The sequence below is a fragment of the Pogona vitticeps genome, chromosome 6 (assembly GCF_051106095.1).
Source record: "Pogona vitticeps strain Pit_001003342236 chromosome 6, PviZW2.1, whole genome shotgun sequence".
Taxonomy (NCBI): domain Eukaryota; kingdom Metazoa; phylum Chordata; class Lepidosauria; order Squamata; family Agamidae; genus Pogona; species Pogona vitticeps.
This window is the reverse complement of record NC_135788.1, coordinates 53895001-53912875: the sequence shown is the minus strand read 5'-3', so window position 1 is coordinate 53912875 and position 17875 is coordinate 53895001. Positions and strand designations below refer to the sequence as shown.

General features: G+C 40.6%; 1 protein-coding gene across 1 annotated transcript in view; it reads right to left on the bottom strand.

Annotated features, from left to right (window-relative positions):
• The window catches only part of TRAK1 (trafficking kinesin protein 1), a 313032-nt gene that overhangs the window by 191299 nt on the left and 103858 nt on the right, over positions 1–17875 (bottom strand). The window contains exon 5 of the mRNA XM_078377383.1: positions 1670–1864. Within this exon, the coding sequence (XP_078233509.1) occupies positions 1670–1864 (195 nt within the window). The remainder of the gene's footprint in view (positions 1–1669; positions 1865–17875) is intronic.

The following is a 17875-nucleotide window of genomic DNA, read 5'->3' as shown; positions in this document are numbered from 1 at the left end:
AGCAGGGAATGAAAAAAGAGGAATCAGAGAGGGAATTACCTAGAAAGATGAAAAAAGGGAAAACAAGGAAGAGCTCCTTAATATTGGAAACATGTTTATATGTATCATCTGGATCTGTAAAAGGGTATATTCTATATATTAAAAGGAGAACTAAATTGAAATAAGGGAGCCCGAATCAGGGTAAAGATGTAATATAGTGATTTTTTATTTTAGGCAAACTAAACTAGATATAAAGCTGGGTCATGGATCTGGAACCACTTTCAATAAGAATGTTATTAGAAGATCCTGAGAACTTTATATAATATGAGAGTAATATTATGATAGTAGTTATATTATATACTAAAATCTGTATATGAATGGTTTGAAAGATGGTTGGAATTTGGGGGGATAATCGGGAAGACACTGAGATGTAAAAAACAAATAATTGCAAGCAAGTATGTAACAAGATGTTTGACATGCACAAACAATGTAGATAGATTGGAAAATTAATAAAAAATGTTTAAAAAAAAACTAAGATCATGGCCACTGGTCCCATCACCTCCTGGCAAATAGAAGGGGAAGATATGGAGGCAGTGACAGATTTCACTTTCTTGGGCTCCATGATCACTGCAGATGGTGACAGCAGCCACAAAATTAAAAGACGCCTGCTTCTTGGGAGGAAAGCGATGACAATCCTCGATAGTACAGTGGTGCCTCGCTTAACGAGCGCACCGTATAACGACGAAATCGCGTAGCGATCTGTTTTTTCGGATCGCTAATGCGATCGCTCAACTTTTTTTAATACGGCAAAATTCGCTTTGCGAAGACTGGTAAGCGTTTCGCTTACCGATCTTCGCAAAATGAATCCTGACGATCAGCTGTTCAGCGGCCAAAATGGCCGCCGGCAGCCTGGAAATGGCCCAAAATGGCCGCGCGCAGTGTTTTCGCGCCCTCGTTAAGCGAGGGGAGGGTGCGAAAATGGCTGCCGGCCATTAAGAAGCATCGCTGTACGGTGAGTATTCGGCCCATTTGGAACGCATTAAACCATGTTTAATGCGTTCCAATGGAATTCCCTGCCCCGTTCAACGATGCTTCAGCATAGCGAAGGTTAATCCGGAACGGATTAACCTCGCTATGCGAGGCACCACTGTATCTTAAAAAGCAGAGACATCACCTTGCCAACAAAAGTCCGAATAGTCAAAGCTATGGTTTTCCCTGTAGTGATGTACGGAAGTGAGAGCTGGACCATAAAGAAAGCTGACCGCCGAAGAATTGATGCTTTTGAATTGTGGTGTTGGAGGAGGCTCTTGAGAGTCCCCTGGACTGCAAGGAGAACAAACCTATCCATTCTAAAGGAAATCAAGCCTGAGTGCTCACTGGAAGGACAGATCCTGAAGTTGAGGCTCCAATACTTTGGCCATCTCATGAGAAGACTCCCTGGAAAAGACCCTGATGTTGGGAAAGTGTGAAGGCAGGAGGAGAAGGGGACAATCGAGGATGAGATAGTTGGACAGTGTCACTGAAGCGACCAACATGAATTTAACCCAACTCCGGGAGGCAGTGGAAGACAGGAGGGCCTGGCATGCTCTGGTCCATGGGGTCACGAAGAGTCGGACACGACTAAACGACTAAACAACAACAACAGCATGGATAGGTGCTATTAATTGCAAATGAATATAGTTGGACTTACGGAAGTATTTCAGTGTCTCTTCTATTTGCTCAGTTGTTAAGTCAATATTAGCATCAGGAGAAATGAGAGGAGTGTGAAGCCAGTCGTCGTGATCATAACCATAGATTGTATCTGCTCTTAGCTTGTAGTGGGGCAGCTGCTCTTCCAGCAAACTGATGATTTCAACTTCAGGAAGATCAGTACTATTGCACACATCTATAAGGGGAGGAAAAGAAAGCACAAAAATAGTGTAAAATGTCTTTTCAAGAAAAATAGGACTCTCGTGATTTAATACGAGGGGCTGCTGAAAAGTATTTGCCATACCCAGAAAAAACTGAGGTAGGAAACTGTAAATTGCAGGGTGTATTGGCCAATTTGTCTATATTCAATGGTCCAAACATCAACTACCTATGATTTTAACTTATATTTCATTTTCAGCTCCAAAGTGAACATGGCAGCACCTCTAGAAACATTCAATGTGGAAGAGCATAGGAACATAAACAAGTTCTCCACGGGAAAGTTGCAAAGCAGATCCATGAGGAAATGTCACAAACTAAGGGTGACAGTGGCCCTTCTTATGCAACAGTTAAACATTGGGTTATCAATTTTAAAACTGGCCACTTTGGTGTTGAAAGTAAGAAACCCAGTGGAAGGCCTGTTTCTGTCTCTGCGCCTGCAAATGTGAAAGCCATCCATGACATGATCATGGAGGACCGCCGAATATCAGCCAAATCTATCACTTTACACTGAGGTAAGTCCTCAACCTTCAGCAGTGCGTAGCATCTGTGCCATAGACAAGCCTGATCTTTGAAAAACACTCTACTCAGTACTTTGCAGGTACTTGAACATGGGCTTTGTGATTCCTTAGAACTCACAACAGCTCAGTTAAATAGGACTTCCCTGTAGCAGCCTTTCCACTCCTCTGGATTTAGACAAATCCTGCTAATCCAAGATACTAGTCCTTCATGAGTTTTTATATATATAAAAATTCATAGAAACAGTTGTTTGCTTAAGCGGTAGCAGATTAATATGTTCAAACATTACAGTAATTAAATAAAGCAGTTATTATTAGAAATAACCAACTCTAAGATCTAAGCTGTGGTGGGCTAATCCCACCCCTCCGTCTTCTTACCATTCTACATACTGCAAACATCCAGCTACATAACTCAATCCATCAGAAAATCCCCTCTCAGCTTAGCATAAGCTAAGAGAAGCAAGCTTTCTACATGATTTCTCCTCCATCTTTTCTACATTCCTTGGACTTCCTTTTTCATTGCTGTAAACCAATTAACTCAAAGAGGCATAACTGTTCACGCAGCCTCCAATTCTCATGGAGATGCAGGTGTGTTATCTCCTTGAAACATTTTGAAAAACAGGCCCGGGTTTCGGCACCCTTCACACCCACAGTCTGGTTCCAATACGTGGATGACATCTTCGCAATTTTAAAAACAGTGAAGAAAAACGGGAAGAATTTCTAAACCATCTAAACAGCATCCATCCAAATAGTCAATTCACCACGGAAAAAGAAATAAGAGGCCCAAATCCCGTTCTTAGATGTTACGGTCATACACAAAACTGACCTCCTATTGGGACACAAGGTCTACAGAAAACCCACCCACACAGACCGGTACCTACACAAAAACTCCAACCAAGGCAAACGAAACTGTGAAGCTCAATTTCTCAGCACTGAACTCAACCATCTGAATTGGGCCCTACAGGCGAATGGCTATATCAAGAATGAAATCAAAAGAGCCATCAAACCAAGAAAACAACACCAAACTGAAGAGGAAAAACAGCCACCCACAAATAAAGTATTTCTGCCATACATCAAAGGGGTCACGGACCGCATGGGGAAACTTTTGAAAAAACACAACCTACAAACATTATTCAGACCCACCACAAAAATACAACAAATGTTACAGTCAGCAAAGGACAAAAGGAACCCCCTCACCATGGCAGGAGTATACCAGATACCTTGCAGTTGTGCACAGGTATATATTGGAACCACAAAACGCAGCATTCACACCAGAATCAAAGAACATGAGAGACACTGCAGACTAAAACAACTGGAAAAATAAGCAGTAGCTGAATATGCCCTAAAACAAGCTGGATATGAAATTCTTTTTCAAAATACTGAAGTACTGGGCAACATCAGCAATCATTATGTTAGACTGCACAGGGAAGCCATTGAAATCTATAAACATCAACAGAACTTCAACAAAAAAAGGCCTCAAACTAAACAAGGCCTGGCTTCCAATACTGAATAATACAGCCTGCAAAAGGTCAATGAACTCTACCCAGCCACAAGGACCAGGGATCATTGCACAAAAAAGACCAGCTAACGACACCCATCAATCACAGTGACAGATAATCTCTCCCTTATCACAACAAAAACACATTCATCACCCTATCTCTTGAAAAGGACAAAAGCTGTTCCCACAGCTATAAATATCCAACTATCCAACAAACAGCAACAGAGCATGGACAGAGTTCCTACTCCAATCCTCTGAAGATGCCGGCCACAGAGACTGACGAAACATCAGGAAGAACAACCGTCAGAACATGGCCAAAGAGCCTGAAAAACCCACAACAACCATGATTTCATTTTATTAATAAGACTGTTCTGGAAAAGGAAGCTGCTGCCATCTGGTGTTCAGGAATCTTACTGACAAAAATTCTAACTTTCCCCTTCCCCACAAGCTTTCTATGATACAGTTAAACTCTAGAGAGTAACGCAAGGAATAAATTAAGATCAATATCTCAACGTGAGAGGAATAAGTTAAGAGCAATCTACTCCTCTACAGTAAAGAAAATAATGCAGATGGAATGGAAACAATGTGACTACAACTTAAACACACACACACTGCCGCAGCCTTGGATGCACATATGAAAAACTGGATTAAAAGACATAAAAGAGGAAGAAATATCAGTGGAAGAAACATTAATAATCAACTTTTTGGGACCGTGGACTGGCTGAGCCTCTGAGGAAGGCGGACAACCCCCCGACACTCATGCGGGTGTGCTCTCTGGCACAGACCACCTGCATGCCCAAGCACCTGCCCACCCCTTCACGCAGGTGCTCAGGTGCATTCATGAAGGGGTGGGGGAGCGCTCATGCAGGCACTGGCACGCATGGGCATGTGCAAAGCAGCTGTGGGGAGGTCAGTGTGTGCGGGGGCGGGGCAGGAGGTCTGTCTCTGCAGCCCGGTCCAGCTCAGGCAACAGACGGGCACCGGGTTGCGGACAGGGAGTTGATGACCTCTGATGTAGATGACACCATACTATGGGCAGAAAACTGTAATGCCTTAAAACATATAAATAAATATAAAACATAATATATGTTTATATATAATATATATTTTAACAGTTGTTCAGGGCTCTTGGAGTGTCACAGAACTTGAAAGGGAACCAGGAAGAAAAGAACCCAAGAGAAGTTTTCCCATTCACATTAAACCAAAGGGTTGGCATGCAAAAATTTAAAAAGGAAAGGAAAGAGGCACATAAAAAAGGGAAAGAAATACATCTTTTTCTTCAAGCACAATTCTAATCAAGACTAATGATCCCTAGATTGGTATTTCCAGTTAATACACACAAATATGAAGCATTAACGTTGAGGAAAGCTGACGGGGAAAAAAGTGATTCATTGCAATGTAGTGTTCGTTATGAAATTTACAAAACTGTATGGAACTGCCAAAAAGACAAATAAATGAGTTCTAGATCAAACCAAGTCTGAATTCTCACTAGAAGCTAAAATGATTACATTGCTATTAATATTAATAATTTATTTTTCTTCTGGTTTTTTTCTTTTGTTTATTTTCTTTCTTTAACTGTCATACTGCTATATATGTGTATGTGTATGTTTGAACATATAAACCATCTGGAATAGTGCATGCACTAATGGGGTGGTACAGAAATCAAATAAATAAACTGAGGGGATCGTACTTTGGATTTATCATAAGAAAACAAGATTCACTGAAAAAGAGAGTAACACTAGAAAAGGATGAAATAAATAGAAGACCAAACGTGATATGGATTAATTAAATAAAGGAGCTCATGGCCTTGAGTGTGCAAGATCTGTGCAGGTCTGTTAATGATGCATCCTTCTAGAGGTCACTATAATCTGACGGGTCAAGTTCCATTGATCTCAGTGAAAATCACACATTCACTTTCTTGACTATACATGCAAGAGGATGGAAGAATCCCTCGGAGTTGGGACAATAAAACAGGCCAAGGTCTAAACTTTTCTGGGACTTTGCACACCTTGACAGACTCATCCTAGCACCAATTTTTTTGGCAATGTCTGAACTGTCACTATGTACAAGATGGGAACCAAGAAATTGCAAGAAAAAAAAGCCAAATTCTTTTACCTAGGACTAGAAAATGCCCTCTAATCCCACAACAGGGCAATTGTCCTTAGTAACAAATTAAGAGAGAGAAACATACAGCAGGTTGAGAAACAACTGGTAATGAGAATTAAATCACTTGTTTCAAAGGAGTAAAAAAAGAGATGAGAAATGTTAAAATAATCTATCAAAACCAGCCTAGGCCAGGTGCTTTGGCCAAGATGATCAACCAAGTTTGGGGGTTTATCTGCCTACTGTTCTCTGAGGGAGATCTGATCCCACCAAAACAAAAACAAAAATGTTTGGTCTTGTTACTGAAAAATCATCTAATTGACAGGTATGGAGAGCTACCAAGAGACTGAATGAAGTAAGCAAAAAAAATTATAACTACAGTGGTGTCTCGCTTGACGAGGATAATCCATTCCAGCAAAATCGCTGTAGAACGAAATCGTCGTCAAACAAAAGTAAAAATCCCATTGAAATGCATTGAAAACCAGTTCAATGCATTCCAATGGGCGAAATATCTCAGCGTCCAGCAAAGATCCTCCATAGGGCAGCCATTTTTGGGTGCCTGTAATGCGAGGAATCCATCCTAAAACATAGTGGGGAGCCATTTTGCACAGCAGATGGCCATTCTGAAGACCTGATGATCAGCTGTAAAGATCGTCGTTAAGCAAAAAATCGGTTCCCGAAGCAGGGAACCGATCGTTGTAAAGCGGTTTTCCCTATTAAAACATTGTTTTGTGATCACTTTTGTGCAAACTTTATCGTAAAGCAATTTCCTCGTCTAACGAGGTAATCGTCAAGCGGGGCACCACTGTATATTCATTCATAAGCTGGCTCTATTACTTTAAACTGCACTGTACAGCTCAACTGAGATATTACAACTGGTACAGTAAGCTTAAAAAAGATACAAAAACCTATGAACTATGCCATGATTTAAATTTATGATACTTATTAAAAATATCATCCCCATTAGAGAACATTTCAGAATATGTAAAATGATAGTAACTTCTAAGTCACACTACATGTAATATTGCTTTCAACAATAATATTTTTCATCTTGGTTAGAAGGAAATAAAAGTTTTGAACAGCACACAAAGGAAGGAAAATAAAAAGCATTCTTGAACTCTGTTCTGATAAAGGAAAAAGACTTTTCACACATTTGCTGAAGAAACAATTTATAACACTACTAAGACTATAGGCTTTTGTTATCCATAACCTACACTGTCCAGATGGGTGGTAGGAACACTGGCAAAGAAACAAACCAACGGCAAAGAGCATGACTGGAACAACAAATGTGTTCTTCCATTACAATCCTAGCTCAACAGACAATGTGCAATAAAAATGAGGCTGTATTAAAAAAGACTAAAAACTATTTCAGGAGTTTCAGAGAAGCTTCAAAATGTAATAACAATAGCTTTTAAAAGCTCTTCAGTAGCAAGTAAACTTTCAGGAATATCAGAGAATACCATGGCAGTTTAGAAATCAACAGATTTATTGTGGCATTCCAGGAAAAAAGATTTCCCGGAAGAAAAAAATTAAATCTGTTGGTCTTGAAGACACCATAACACATGCTTGTTTCCATGACTTAACCTGTATAAACTGCTACCTCTCAAGAATGTCAAACTAAACTTTATTAGACTCTGATGGAGACTTTCATCCCTTGATTTTATATGGGATCTGCTGATGGATTCATACAATTAGTCTTCTTTGTTGTTGTTGTTGTTGTTGTTGTTTAGTCGTTCAGTCGTGTCCAACTCTTCGTGACCCCATGGACCAGAGCATGCCAAGCCCGCCTGCCTTCCACTGCCTCCTGGAATTTGGGTCAAATTCATGTTGATAGCTTTGATGACACTGTCCAACCATCTCGTCCTCTGTTGTCCCCTTCTCCTCTTGCCTTCAAACTTTCCCAACATCAGGCTCTTTTCCAGGGACTCTTCTCTTTTAATGAGATGGCCAAAGTATTGGAGTCTCAGCTTCTGGATCTGTTCTTCCAGTGAGCACTCAGGCTTGATTTCCTTCAGAATTGATAGCTTGGTTCCCCGTGCAGGGGACTCTCAAGAGCCTCCTCCAGCACCGCAATTCAAAAGCAACAATTCTTCAGCAGTCAGCCTTCTTTATGGTCCAGCTCTCACGTCCATACAACACTACTGGAAAAACCATAGATTTGACTATGCGGACCTTTGTTGGCAAGGTGATATCTCTGCTTTTTAAGAGGCTGTCTAGGTTTGTCATCGCTTTCCTTCCAAGAAGCAGGTGTCTTTTAATTTCGTGGCTGCTGTCACCATCTGCAGTGATCATGGAGCTCAAGAAAGTAAAATCTGTCATTGCTTCCATTATCTTCCCCTTCTATTTGCCAGGAGGTGATGGGACCAGTAGCCATGATCTTAGTTTTTTTGATGCTGAGCTTCAGACCATTTTTGTGCTCTCCTCTTTCACCCTCATTAAGATGTTCTTTAATTCCTCCTCACTTTCTGCCATCAGAGTGGTATCATCTGCATATCAGAGGTTGCTGACATATCTTCCGGCAATCTTAATTTCAGCTTGGCATTCATCCAGTCCTGCCTTTTGCATGATGTATTCTGTATATGAGTTAAATAAGCAGGGGGACAATATACAGCCTTGTTGTACTCCTTTCCCAATTTTGAGCCAATCAGTTCTTCCATATCCAGTTCTAACTGTTGCTTCCTGTAGCACATACAGATTTGTCAGGAGTTAGATAAAATGGTCAGGCACTCCCATTTCTTTAAGAACTTGCCATACTTTGTTGTGGTCCATACAGTCAAAAGCTTTTGCATAGTTTCCTTTTGAAAATCTTGAAGGATTGTTGGAAGTTATAGAAGAATTTGGGCAGGTGTCCGGATTTAAAGTAAACTATAAAAAAAACAAAATTTATGACAAAAAACATAAAGCAAGAAGATGTCAAAAAATTAGCACAGAACTCAAATTTTGAGGCGGTGAAAAAAATTTAATGAAAGAAAACTACTTAGCAATGCAGAAAGAAATTCAGAAAAATCTGTAGGAATGGAGCAAACTACAACTTTCATTTATGGGAAGAATATCAACAATAAAAATTATGATCTTACCTAAACTTCTATTTCTATTTTCAAATCTCCCAATACTACTGAATTTTAAATATTTCAAGGACTTGGATAGAATAACATCAAATTTCCTTTGGAAACACAAGAGGCCAAGAATAAAACTTAAACTGCTACAAGATTTGAAAGAAAGGGGGGAGCAGGCTTGCTGAATTGGCTGCTATATTATAAGGCCTGTGCAATGAACTGGATTAAAGAATGGATAACTTTAGAAAATCAAAGACTTATGAAATTAGAGGGACATGATTTAAAGATGGGATGGCATGCATATGTATGGTGCGGGAGACACAAGGAACACTCTCAGTTTGGAGAATATATTATTAGGAAGGCCCTAGGGATGGTATGGCAGAAATTTCAAGCGCAAACCTATGAGAAAATCCCATTGTGGGTGGCACCGATAGAAGCATTTACATTAAAAACCATGAACCAGAAAGGAATGTTAACCACATATGAAAATCTATTAACCAAAGGGCTGAAGATAAAGGTTAAACAAGAGCTTGAAAAAATGGGTATAGCTGTCGAATGGTGATCAATGGTAAAATTAGAATCAAGATACAAAAAAGATAAGACTGGGTTTTTTCGAGGGCAAAGTCCAGGTGGACGGACTGTGGATATATAAGGATGAAATAATAATTAAGAAAATGTATACATACTTATTAGAATATGATTTAGAGGATGAGAGGGTGAAAGAGACAATGATAAAATGGGCAAAAAATTTTTGGGTACAATGTGGATCTTGATGATTGGACTAAGATGTGGAAAGAAAGCTATAAGATGTTTAAACCAGTAAATTTAAGAGAAAATATACTCAAAATGTTCTACAGATGGCATTACACACCTGTAAGATTAGCAAAAATGTCAGAGGGTAACAGCAATATATGTTGGAAGTGTAAAAAATGCAGGAACTTATTATCATATGTGGTGGATATGTGGTGGACATGTGAAAAGGTCAAAATTTATTGGATACAGGTATGGGATTTAGCAAAAGAAATTACTCAGCAGAAGTTAGATATAAAACCTGAAATGGCATTATTGAATGTCATTTCAGGAGTAAATGATAATAAATTGAAGCATTGTCTCATGTATATACTCACAGCAGCTAGATTACTCTGGGCCCAAAAATGGAAAACCGAAGAGGTTCCAACAATAGAAGAGCTGTTAAAGAAGCTATGGGACATAGCAGAACTGGACACTCTATCAGAAGCACTACGGGAACAACCAAGAGACTATGTAAAACAAAGCTGGGGACTAATATATTCTTGGGCCCAGAAGAAGACAGGAGTGTAGGGTAAAATTTATTTATTTATTTATTCATTCATTTATTTATTTATTACATTTATACCCCGCCCCTCTAGACCATGTAGGGTAAAATTTATGATATATGTATGTCCATTTAGTATATACTGGAAATCGATCTAGGGAGAGTAGAGGGGCTAACGAGACTGGAGTCTCTGACTCCAAAGGGGGGAGGGTGTAGTCTAAATAGAGGGGTTAGTTAGGTTTTTTTTTTTTCTTGTATACATGGTCTGTTTTTTTTTGTCTTTTCTTTCTTTTTCTCTCTTTTTTGTGTTCTTATGATTTTCTGTATGTTAGAAAATTATTTTGAAATAAAAAAAATTTAGAAAAAGAAAAAAAGAAAAAAGCTTTTGCATAGTCTATGAAGCAGAAGTAGATGTTTTTTCTGGAACTCTCTAGCTTTCTCCATAGTGCAGCACATGTTAGCAATTTGGTCTCTAGTTCCTCTGCCACTTCGAAATCCAGCTTGTACTTCTGGGAGTTCTCGGTCCACATACTGCTGAAGCCTACCTTGTAGGATTTCGAGCATAACCTTGCTAATGTGTGAAATGAGTGCAATTGTACGGTAGTTGGAGCATTCTTCGGCACTGCCCGTCTTTGCAATTGGGATATAGATTGATCTTTTTCAATCCTCCGACCACTGCTGAGTTTTCCAAATTTGCTGGCATATTGAGTGTAGCACCTTAACAGCATTATCTTTTAAGATTTTAAATAGTTCAACTGGAATGCCATCACCTCCACTGGCTTTGTTGTTAGCCGTGCTTTCTATGGCCCCTTGACTTCACTCTCCAGGATGTCTGGATCTCCCAAACCAAAGGTTCACTCTGGTTACGTTCTATCTTTCCTTCGCTGCCATCAGTAGATTTCCCCTATCCACACTGCAAAAGACTTTAATCAGACACTTGCTGCTAACAGAACTTGTTTATTAAGAGATACAGTGGTGCCTCGCTTAACGAGCACTTTGTTTAACGACAAATTCGCTTAGCAACGACTTTTTCGGAGCGGTTTTGCGCTCCGTTTAGCGATGGTCCGTATGGGCGATTTTTGCTTAGCGATTTTAGGACCATGCTTCGCATAGCGGTTACATTTTGAGTCCCCGTTTCGCTTAACAATGATTTTGACAGCCCGGGGGTCGTGCTTCGCTTGAATGGCTTTTTAACGGTTGCTGTTTGTGATGTGGCAGGCCACTCTGATGTCACCCCCAACTCAGGCCTCTCAGAATGCCCACTACACTGCTTCACACTCGCTGCCACCACTTGTAATGACTATTTAAGAAGGACAAAGGTTTCCTTCAAAACAAAACAGGTTTATTGAGATAACAAAATAAAATATGTAAATCACAATTAGCTAATCAAGATGTCAATCACTGTATCTTATTTAATCAATCACAGACTTCCCTCACTGACCACTTAGGCACGCAGGCCTCTAAACAAGCTCTTTTTCTCTCACTCACTCCTGATCTGATCTCTCTCTCTTCACACCCCTTTTTCTTCCAGCTCCTCCCTCTTCTGCCCCACCCCCCGTCACCCCATTGGCTGATGATTCACTGCCCAACTGTGATGGACAGGTAAGGTCAGGTAATCTACTGCCACCAGTAGATTTCCCCTATCCACACTGCAAAAGACTTTAATCAGACACTTGCTGCTAACAGAACTTGTTTATTAAGAGATACAGTGGTGCCTCGCTTAATGAGCACTTTGTTTAACGACAAATTCGCTTAGCGACGACTTTATCGGAGCGGTTTTGCGCTCCGTTTAGTGATGGTCCCTATGGGCGATTTTTGCTTAGCGATTTTAGGACCATGCTTCGCATAGCGGTTACATTTTGAGTCCCCCTGTTTCGCTTAACGATGATTTTGACAGCCCGGGGGTCGTGCTTCGCTTGAATGGCTTTTTAATGGTTGCTGTTTCGCAATGCTTCTTCACAGTTTGATTGTCTTCCTGCTCCAGGGTGTTTTTCCCTGTTGCTATTTTCTTTCTAATTTAAACTGTCAATACCCAGGATGCATTGTTGCTTTTCCCTGTTGCTGCTTTCTTTCAAATTTAAACAGTGAATACCCACGATGCATTGTGCCTTGTGCAGGGAAGGTTTAAAAACCCTTTCCCATGCTGCCTGGCTTTACTTTTGCACATGGAGTGCCAGGGCTGACTTCGTTTGGAGCAAGTTTGGTTTCTTCTGGAGAACTTGGCTAGCAGAAGGTAAGTTTACATTTGTTCTCTTGTGTGGGTGGTGGGTTTCATTGCATAAGTCTTACAGGTATTTTTATTTTCTTATTTGTGGTTGAATTGCAGGGGTATTTTGTGCATGCGTTTTAAAAGTTTAAAAATATTTACTGTACTGTATTTTTATTTTCTTATTTTTGGTTAAATTGCATGGGTTTTTTGTGCATGCCTTTTAAAATTTGGGATTTAAAGTTTAAAACTGCCTTTTTAAATTTTTTTCCTGGGATTGCTTTCCTTGGGTGTGAGAGAGTTCTGCAGAAGTCTCAATCTTATTTGGGGTGTGGGGGGGAACTGCAGGGTGCTTTTGGGGTGGCTAGAGTCTTGCATTGGGATTTAAAGTTTAAAACTGCCTTTTAAGATTTTTTTTCCTGGGATTGCTTTCCTTGGGTGTGAGAGAGTTCTGCAGAATTCTCATTCTTATTTGGGGTAGGGGGAACTGCAGGGTGCCTTTGGGGTAGCTAGAGTCTTGTATTGGGATTTAAAGTTTAAAACTGCCTTTTTAGATTTTTTTTTCCTGGGAGAATTTGGATCTGCTATTGCATTGGTTCTGTGTGGGGGAAAAGTGCAGAAATGTGATTTAAAATTTAGGGTACCCTACAGAGGAAACTTAGGGGATACAGTAGCTTCTGTTGTGGGTGTTTGAATGCAAAAGTCTGATGCCAAGTTTTTTTTTTTTACTGTAGGCATCCTTTCTGTTGTGTGGTGTGGCCTTCGGTGGGTGGACTTTTCCAGAGCATCTGGGACAGCAAAAGGTAGGTCTGCATTTCTTCTTCTGTGTTGGGGGGGAGGTAATGCCAAGTTTTATTTTAGGCATCATCTTTTTTGTGAGGTTGGTGTAGTGTGGTCTTCAGTGATGTTGGCGTTTTCCATAACTTTTTGGAGAGCAAAAGGTAGGTAGGTCTGCATTTGTTCTCCTTTTTTTGGTGGTGGGGGGGGAAGGTTAGGCCAAGTTTTATCAAGATAATGTTCCTGCCGCCTAACACCACCCCAGTACTCCAGCCGATGGATCAGCAGGTCATCGGCGACTTTAAGAGGTACACGAAGGAGCTTTTCAGGGAGTGCTTCAAGGTGACCGAGGCCACCAACCTCACCCTCCGTGATTTTTGGAAGGAGCACTTTGATATCGTCGGCTGCCTGAAGATGATCGCCAGGGCCTGGGATGGCATCAGCCAGAGGAACTTGAACTCTGCTTGGCACCCGCTCTGGCCAGACTGTGTGGCTACTGGTGTTTCTGCACCTGCACCAGAGTCCACAGTGATGCAGGACATTGTGGCCTTGGGGAGGAACATGGGCCTCGAGGTCATAGAGGAGGACATTTGTAAACTGGTGGAGGGCCGCGACCAGGAACTGTCCACCCAGGAGCTGGTCGAGATGCAGGCACAGGCTACGGAGGAGCAGGAAGAAGAGCCAGAGGAGGAACAGCTGTTCACCAGGGACCTGAAAAGGCTCTTGCACTGCTGGCAGTTTGTGCAGACTGTAGCGCAGCGGCACCACCTGGACATGGCTATGGCACATAACTTTTCAAACTCCTATGATGAAAGGATCATGTCCCCTTTCAGAGAAATGCTGAAAAGGCGGCAGAAGCAGCTGACTGGAGAGGTTCCTCACAAAGAGGCCGAGACAGGAAGAGGAACCTGCTCCTTCCACCAGTGGTGCCCAGTTGCCTTCCTCCCCCTCATCATCCTCCTAGAAGACTTCTGCTGTGATGTGGAGACAGTTCTGTGTGCCTCCAGGTCCCTGAATTGAACACTGGTCCGGGTGGTTTACAGACTTCAGCCTCACTTGTTCAGTTTAAAAATGTTAAAAGTTTCTGTAATGTAATGTTTACTGTACAGTACAGCACAATGTTAAAATGTTAAGTTTCTGTAATGTCCTTAAAAATTTATGTAATGTTTCTTTATGTTTGTGCACTTTATGAAGACTTTCTGTATGTTGATGCACTTTCTAAAGAGTTTTGTACAATCCAATGTTCCTGCCTCATGTTTTCTGTTTTTAAAATGTTTTTCTGTTATTTATAGTTAAAGTTTACTGTTTAAAATGTTTGAAATCATAAAGTGCACTTAATAAACCCTTTGTTAACCAAATTTGACTTTGTTCTGACTCTTTTTTAATTTGTTGTTGTATTTTCCCCCCATTGAGATGCATTGAATAGGTTTCAATGCATTTCAATTGGGGAACTGCGTTTCGCTTAAAGATGTTTCCTATGGCAGTTTTCGCTTAAGAATGGCAATTCGTTCCTATTGGAATGGATTATCCGGTTTTCAATGCATTTCAATGGGAAACTGCATTTCACTTAAAGATGAAAACGCTTAGGAGTGATTTTTTTGGAACCAATTAACATTGTTAAGTGAGGCACCACTGTATTAGGTTGAATCTGAATCACATATGTTCTTTAATCATTGTATAGAACAGACCTGGGCAAAGTGCGGCCCAAGGGCCACATATGGCCCGCTAGCCGCTCCTGTCTGGTCCACGGACAATTTTGAACATCCAAGCCATTTATAGCTTTTTGTCTAAAGTTGATCAGCTGCTTATCCTTAACATACCACAAAAACCTCTTTAGTATTTGTGAAGATTAACGAGTTTAAAATAAAAGTAATCATAACATCACTGTTTCATTTTATTTTTAAGTAAAGTTGGTCTGGCCCCCGAACACAGTTCAGATTTTTCATGTGGCCGCCTGATAGAAATTAATTGTCCACCCTTGCCTGGTATAGAATCAAAATCATTGAAATCTCGTATATTTTGTTACACACTCAATCACCATTTGCTTTATTTCTTCACTTTAACCAGTTTATCTTCATTAACATCAGTTCCCTCTATTTCTCTATCTCTCTTTGCTCTTCAATCTCTCTCCTTCACACCTCATACTTCCCTTCTCTAACTCCCTGACTGACTGACTGACTGCATGATCCCGCCCCTCCAGCCCTCTCATAGGCTCATGCAAATCAGCTCCAGCTATGAGTGACAGGAGTGATGTGGGAATTCGTCACATACCTCTCCCTTAGGAAAAAAAAATTCATGGAGGAAATCTTCTAGTTTACCCTCATGAACAACGCAGTACGCAGTGACCAATTTATTTCAAACATTTTCACAATACTATTACAAGTTATTCTTTTACACAATGTTTTTAACATTATCTATGCATATGTGTTATTATCGATTACTATTTAAAGCAAATTAAACTTATTAATTTAAACATTTAATCCAGTCATTACAATTATAAATATTTGCATTAATTACAATTACATTAATACAAATTACATTACTATTACATTTATCACTACTTACCATTAATTCAACACATTACATTTTTAATTACATCTCAAACTTATGTATAAACAGAAGTTTATGTACCATTACATTTTAAATTTTTCTTCTCCATCTGTCAGTCCTCTGGTCTCCGAGATAACATGTCAGTTACCACATTCTGTGTTCCCTTCACGTTCCTAATCTCAAAGTCAAAGTCCTGCAGAAGTAGGGCCCATCTCATCAGCTTGTTGTTATTGGCCCGGATAGTTCTCAGCCACAGAAGTGGGGAATGATCAGTGCAAAGTACAAAATGTCATCCCCCTATGTATGGCCTCAGTTTCTGCAATGCCCAAATAATGGCTAGGCACTCCCGCTCAATCGTGGACAAATGCCTCTCGCCCATCTGCAGTTTCTTGCTGAGGTAGGTTACAGGATGATGATTTCCGTCGTCATCTGCCTGGCTCAGCACGGTTCCCAACCCGATGTTGGACGCATCCATGAAGACTGTGAACTCTCTCTGGAAGTCTTGCGCTCTCAGGACAGGACCAGTAGTCATGCCATCTTCAACTTGCTAAAGGCCTCCTAGCAGTCGACTGTCTATTGGATCTTCTCAGCCATTCTTTTGTGAGTTAAATCAGATAAAGGGGCAGCTATCTCACTGAAATTGGGTACAAAGTGACAATAATAGCTGGCTAACCCTAGGAAAGATCTTATTTTTTTTTTCTTGGACATTGGCCTGGGCCAATTGTTGATAGCCTTTATTTTAGATTCAAGGGGTTTGATTATGCCTCCCCCTCTAGATGGCCTAAGTATTTTAATTCAGAACTACCCAGTTGGCATTTACTTGCTTTGACTGTTAAACCAGTCTCATGTAGTCTCTGTAGCACTGTCTCAAGATGGATTTTGTGCTCTTCCCATGTCTGGCTATAGATCCCTACAGTATATCGTCTATGTATGCTACAGTGAATTCTCTAAGCCCTTGTAAGGTTTTGTCCACGAGTCTTTGAAAGGTTGCTGGAGCAATTCGCAATCTGAAACTTAAGACCCAGAATTTGAACAAACCAAAGAGACTACAAAAAGTGGTCTTTTCCTTATCTTTGGGGTCTGGGGCACTTTCCAAAAAACCCTTAGTCAGGTCGAAACAGGAAATGAATTGACATCTTCCTATGATCTCGATCAGGTCATCTAAATGAGCCATCGGGTAAGCATCTGGCTTAGTGATGTGGTTCAGTTTTCAGTAGTCCATGCAAAAGCGGATGCTTCCATCTGGTTTATCAACCCGAACTATTGGGGCTGCCCAAGGACTAGAAGGAACAATGATTTTTTTCCTTCAGCATTTCATCTAGCTCCTTGTGAACCTTGGCTACGCAAGGTCCCGTTACACTATAAGGTGTGACAGCTATGGGAGGTGCATCCCCGGTATATATTTTATGTACTACCCCCTTTGCTACATTAGGCTTATTAGAGAAGACTTGCTCATATTTCTGCAGCAAGGTTCTCACTGCATCTTGTGGCTCTGGGGCTAGAGTAGGACTAATTTTAACATCTTCAGGGTTATACTGGGGTTCACCCCTTCCTTCCCAATATTGTAATTCAGTTTTTTTGTTGGGCAATTCTTTAATGGCATATAAAACAAAATTTTCTTTCCTATAATAGGGTTTAATGATATTTTCAACTCTTCTGCCTTCTTCTCCCTCCTCCTGAATCACATAATTCACATCACTCATTTTAGAGACCACTCTAAATGGACCTGCCCAAGCTAACTGGAGTTATTTCCTTTAATAGGTTTCAACATTAGCACTTCGTCTCCAGGATTAAATGCTCTTTCCCTGGTCCTCTTGTCGAACCAGTGTTTTTGCTTTCCTTGATGGCTCTTTAAATTTTCTGCTGCTAACTCAAGAGACTGCTGCAAGGAGTTCATCAATGCATCTATATATTGGACCCCTGACTCAGGATTCTCCCCTCTATGTTCCTCCCAGTTTTGCCAGAGTAGATCTAGGGGTCCCCGGGCTT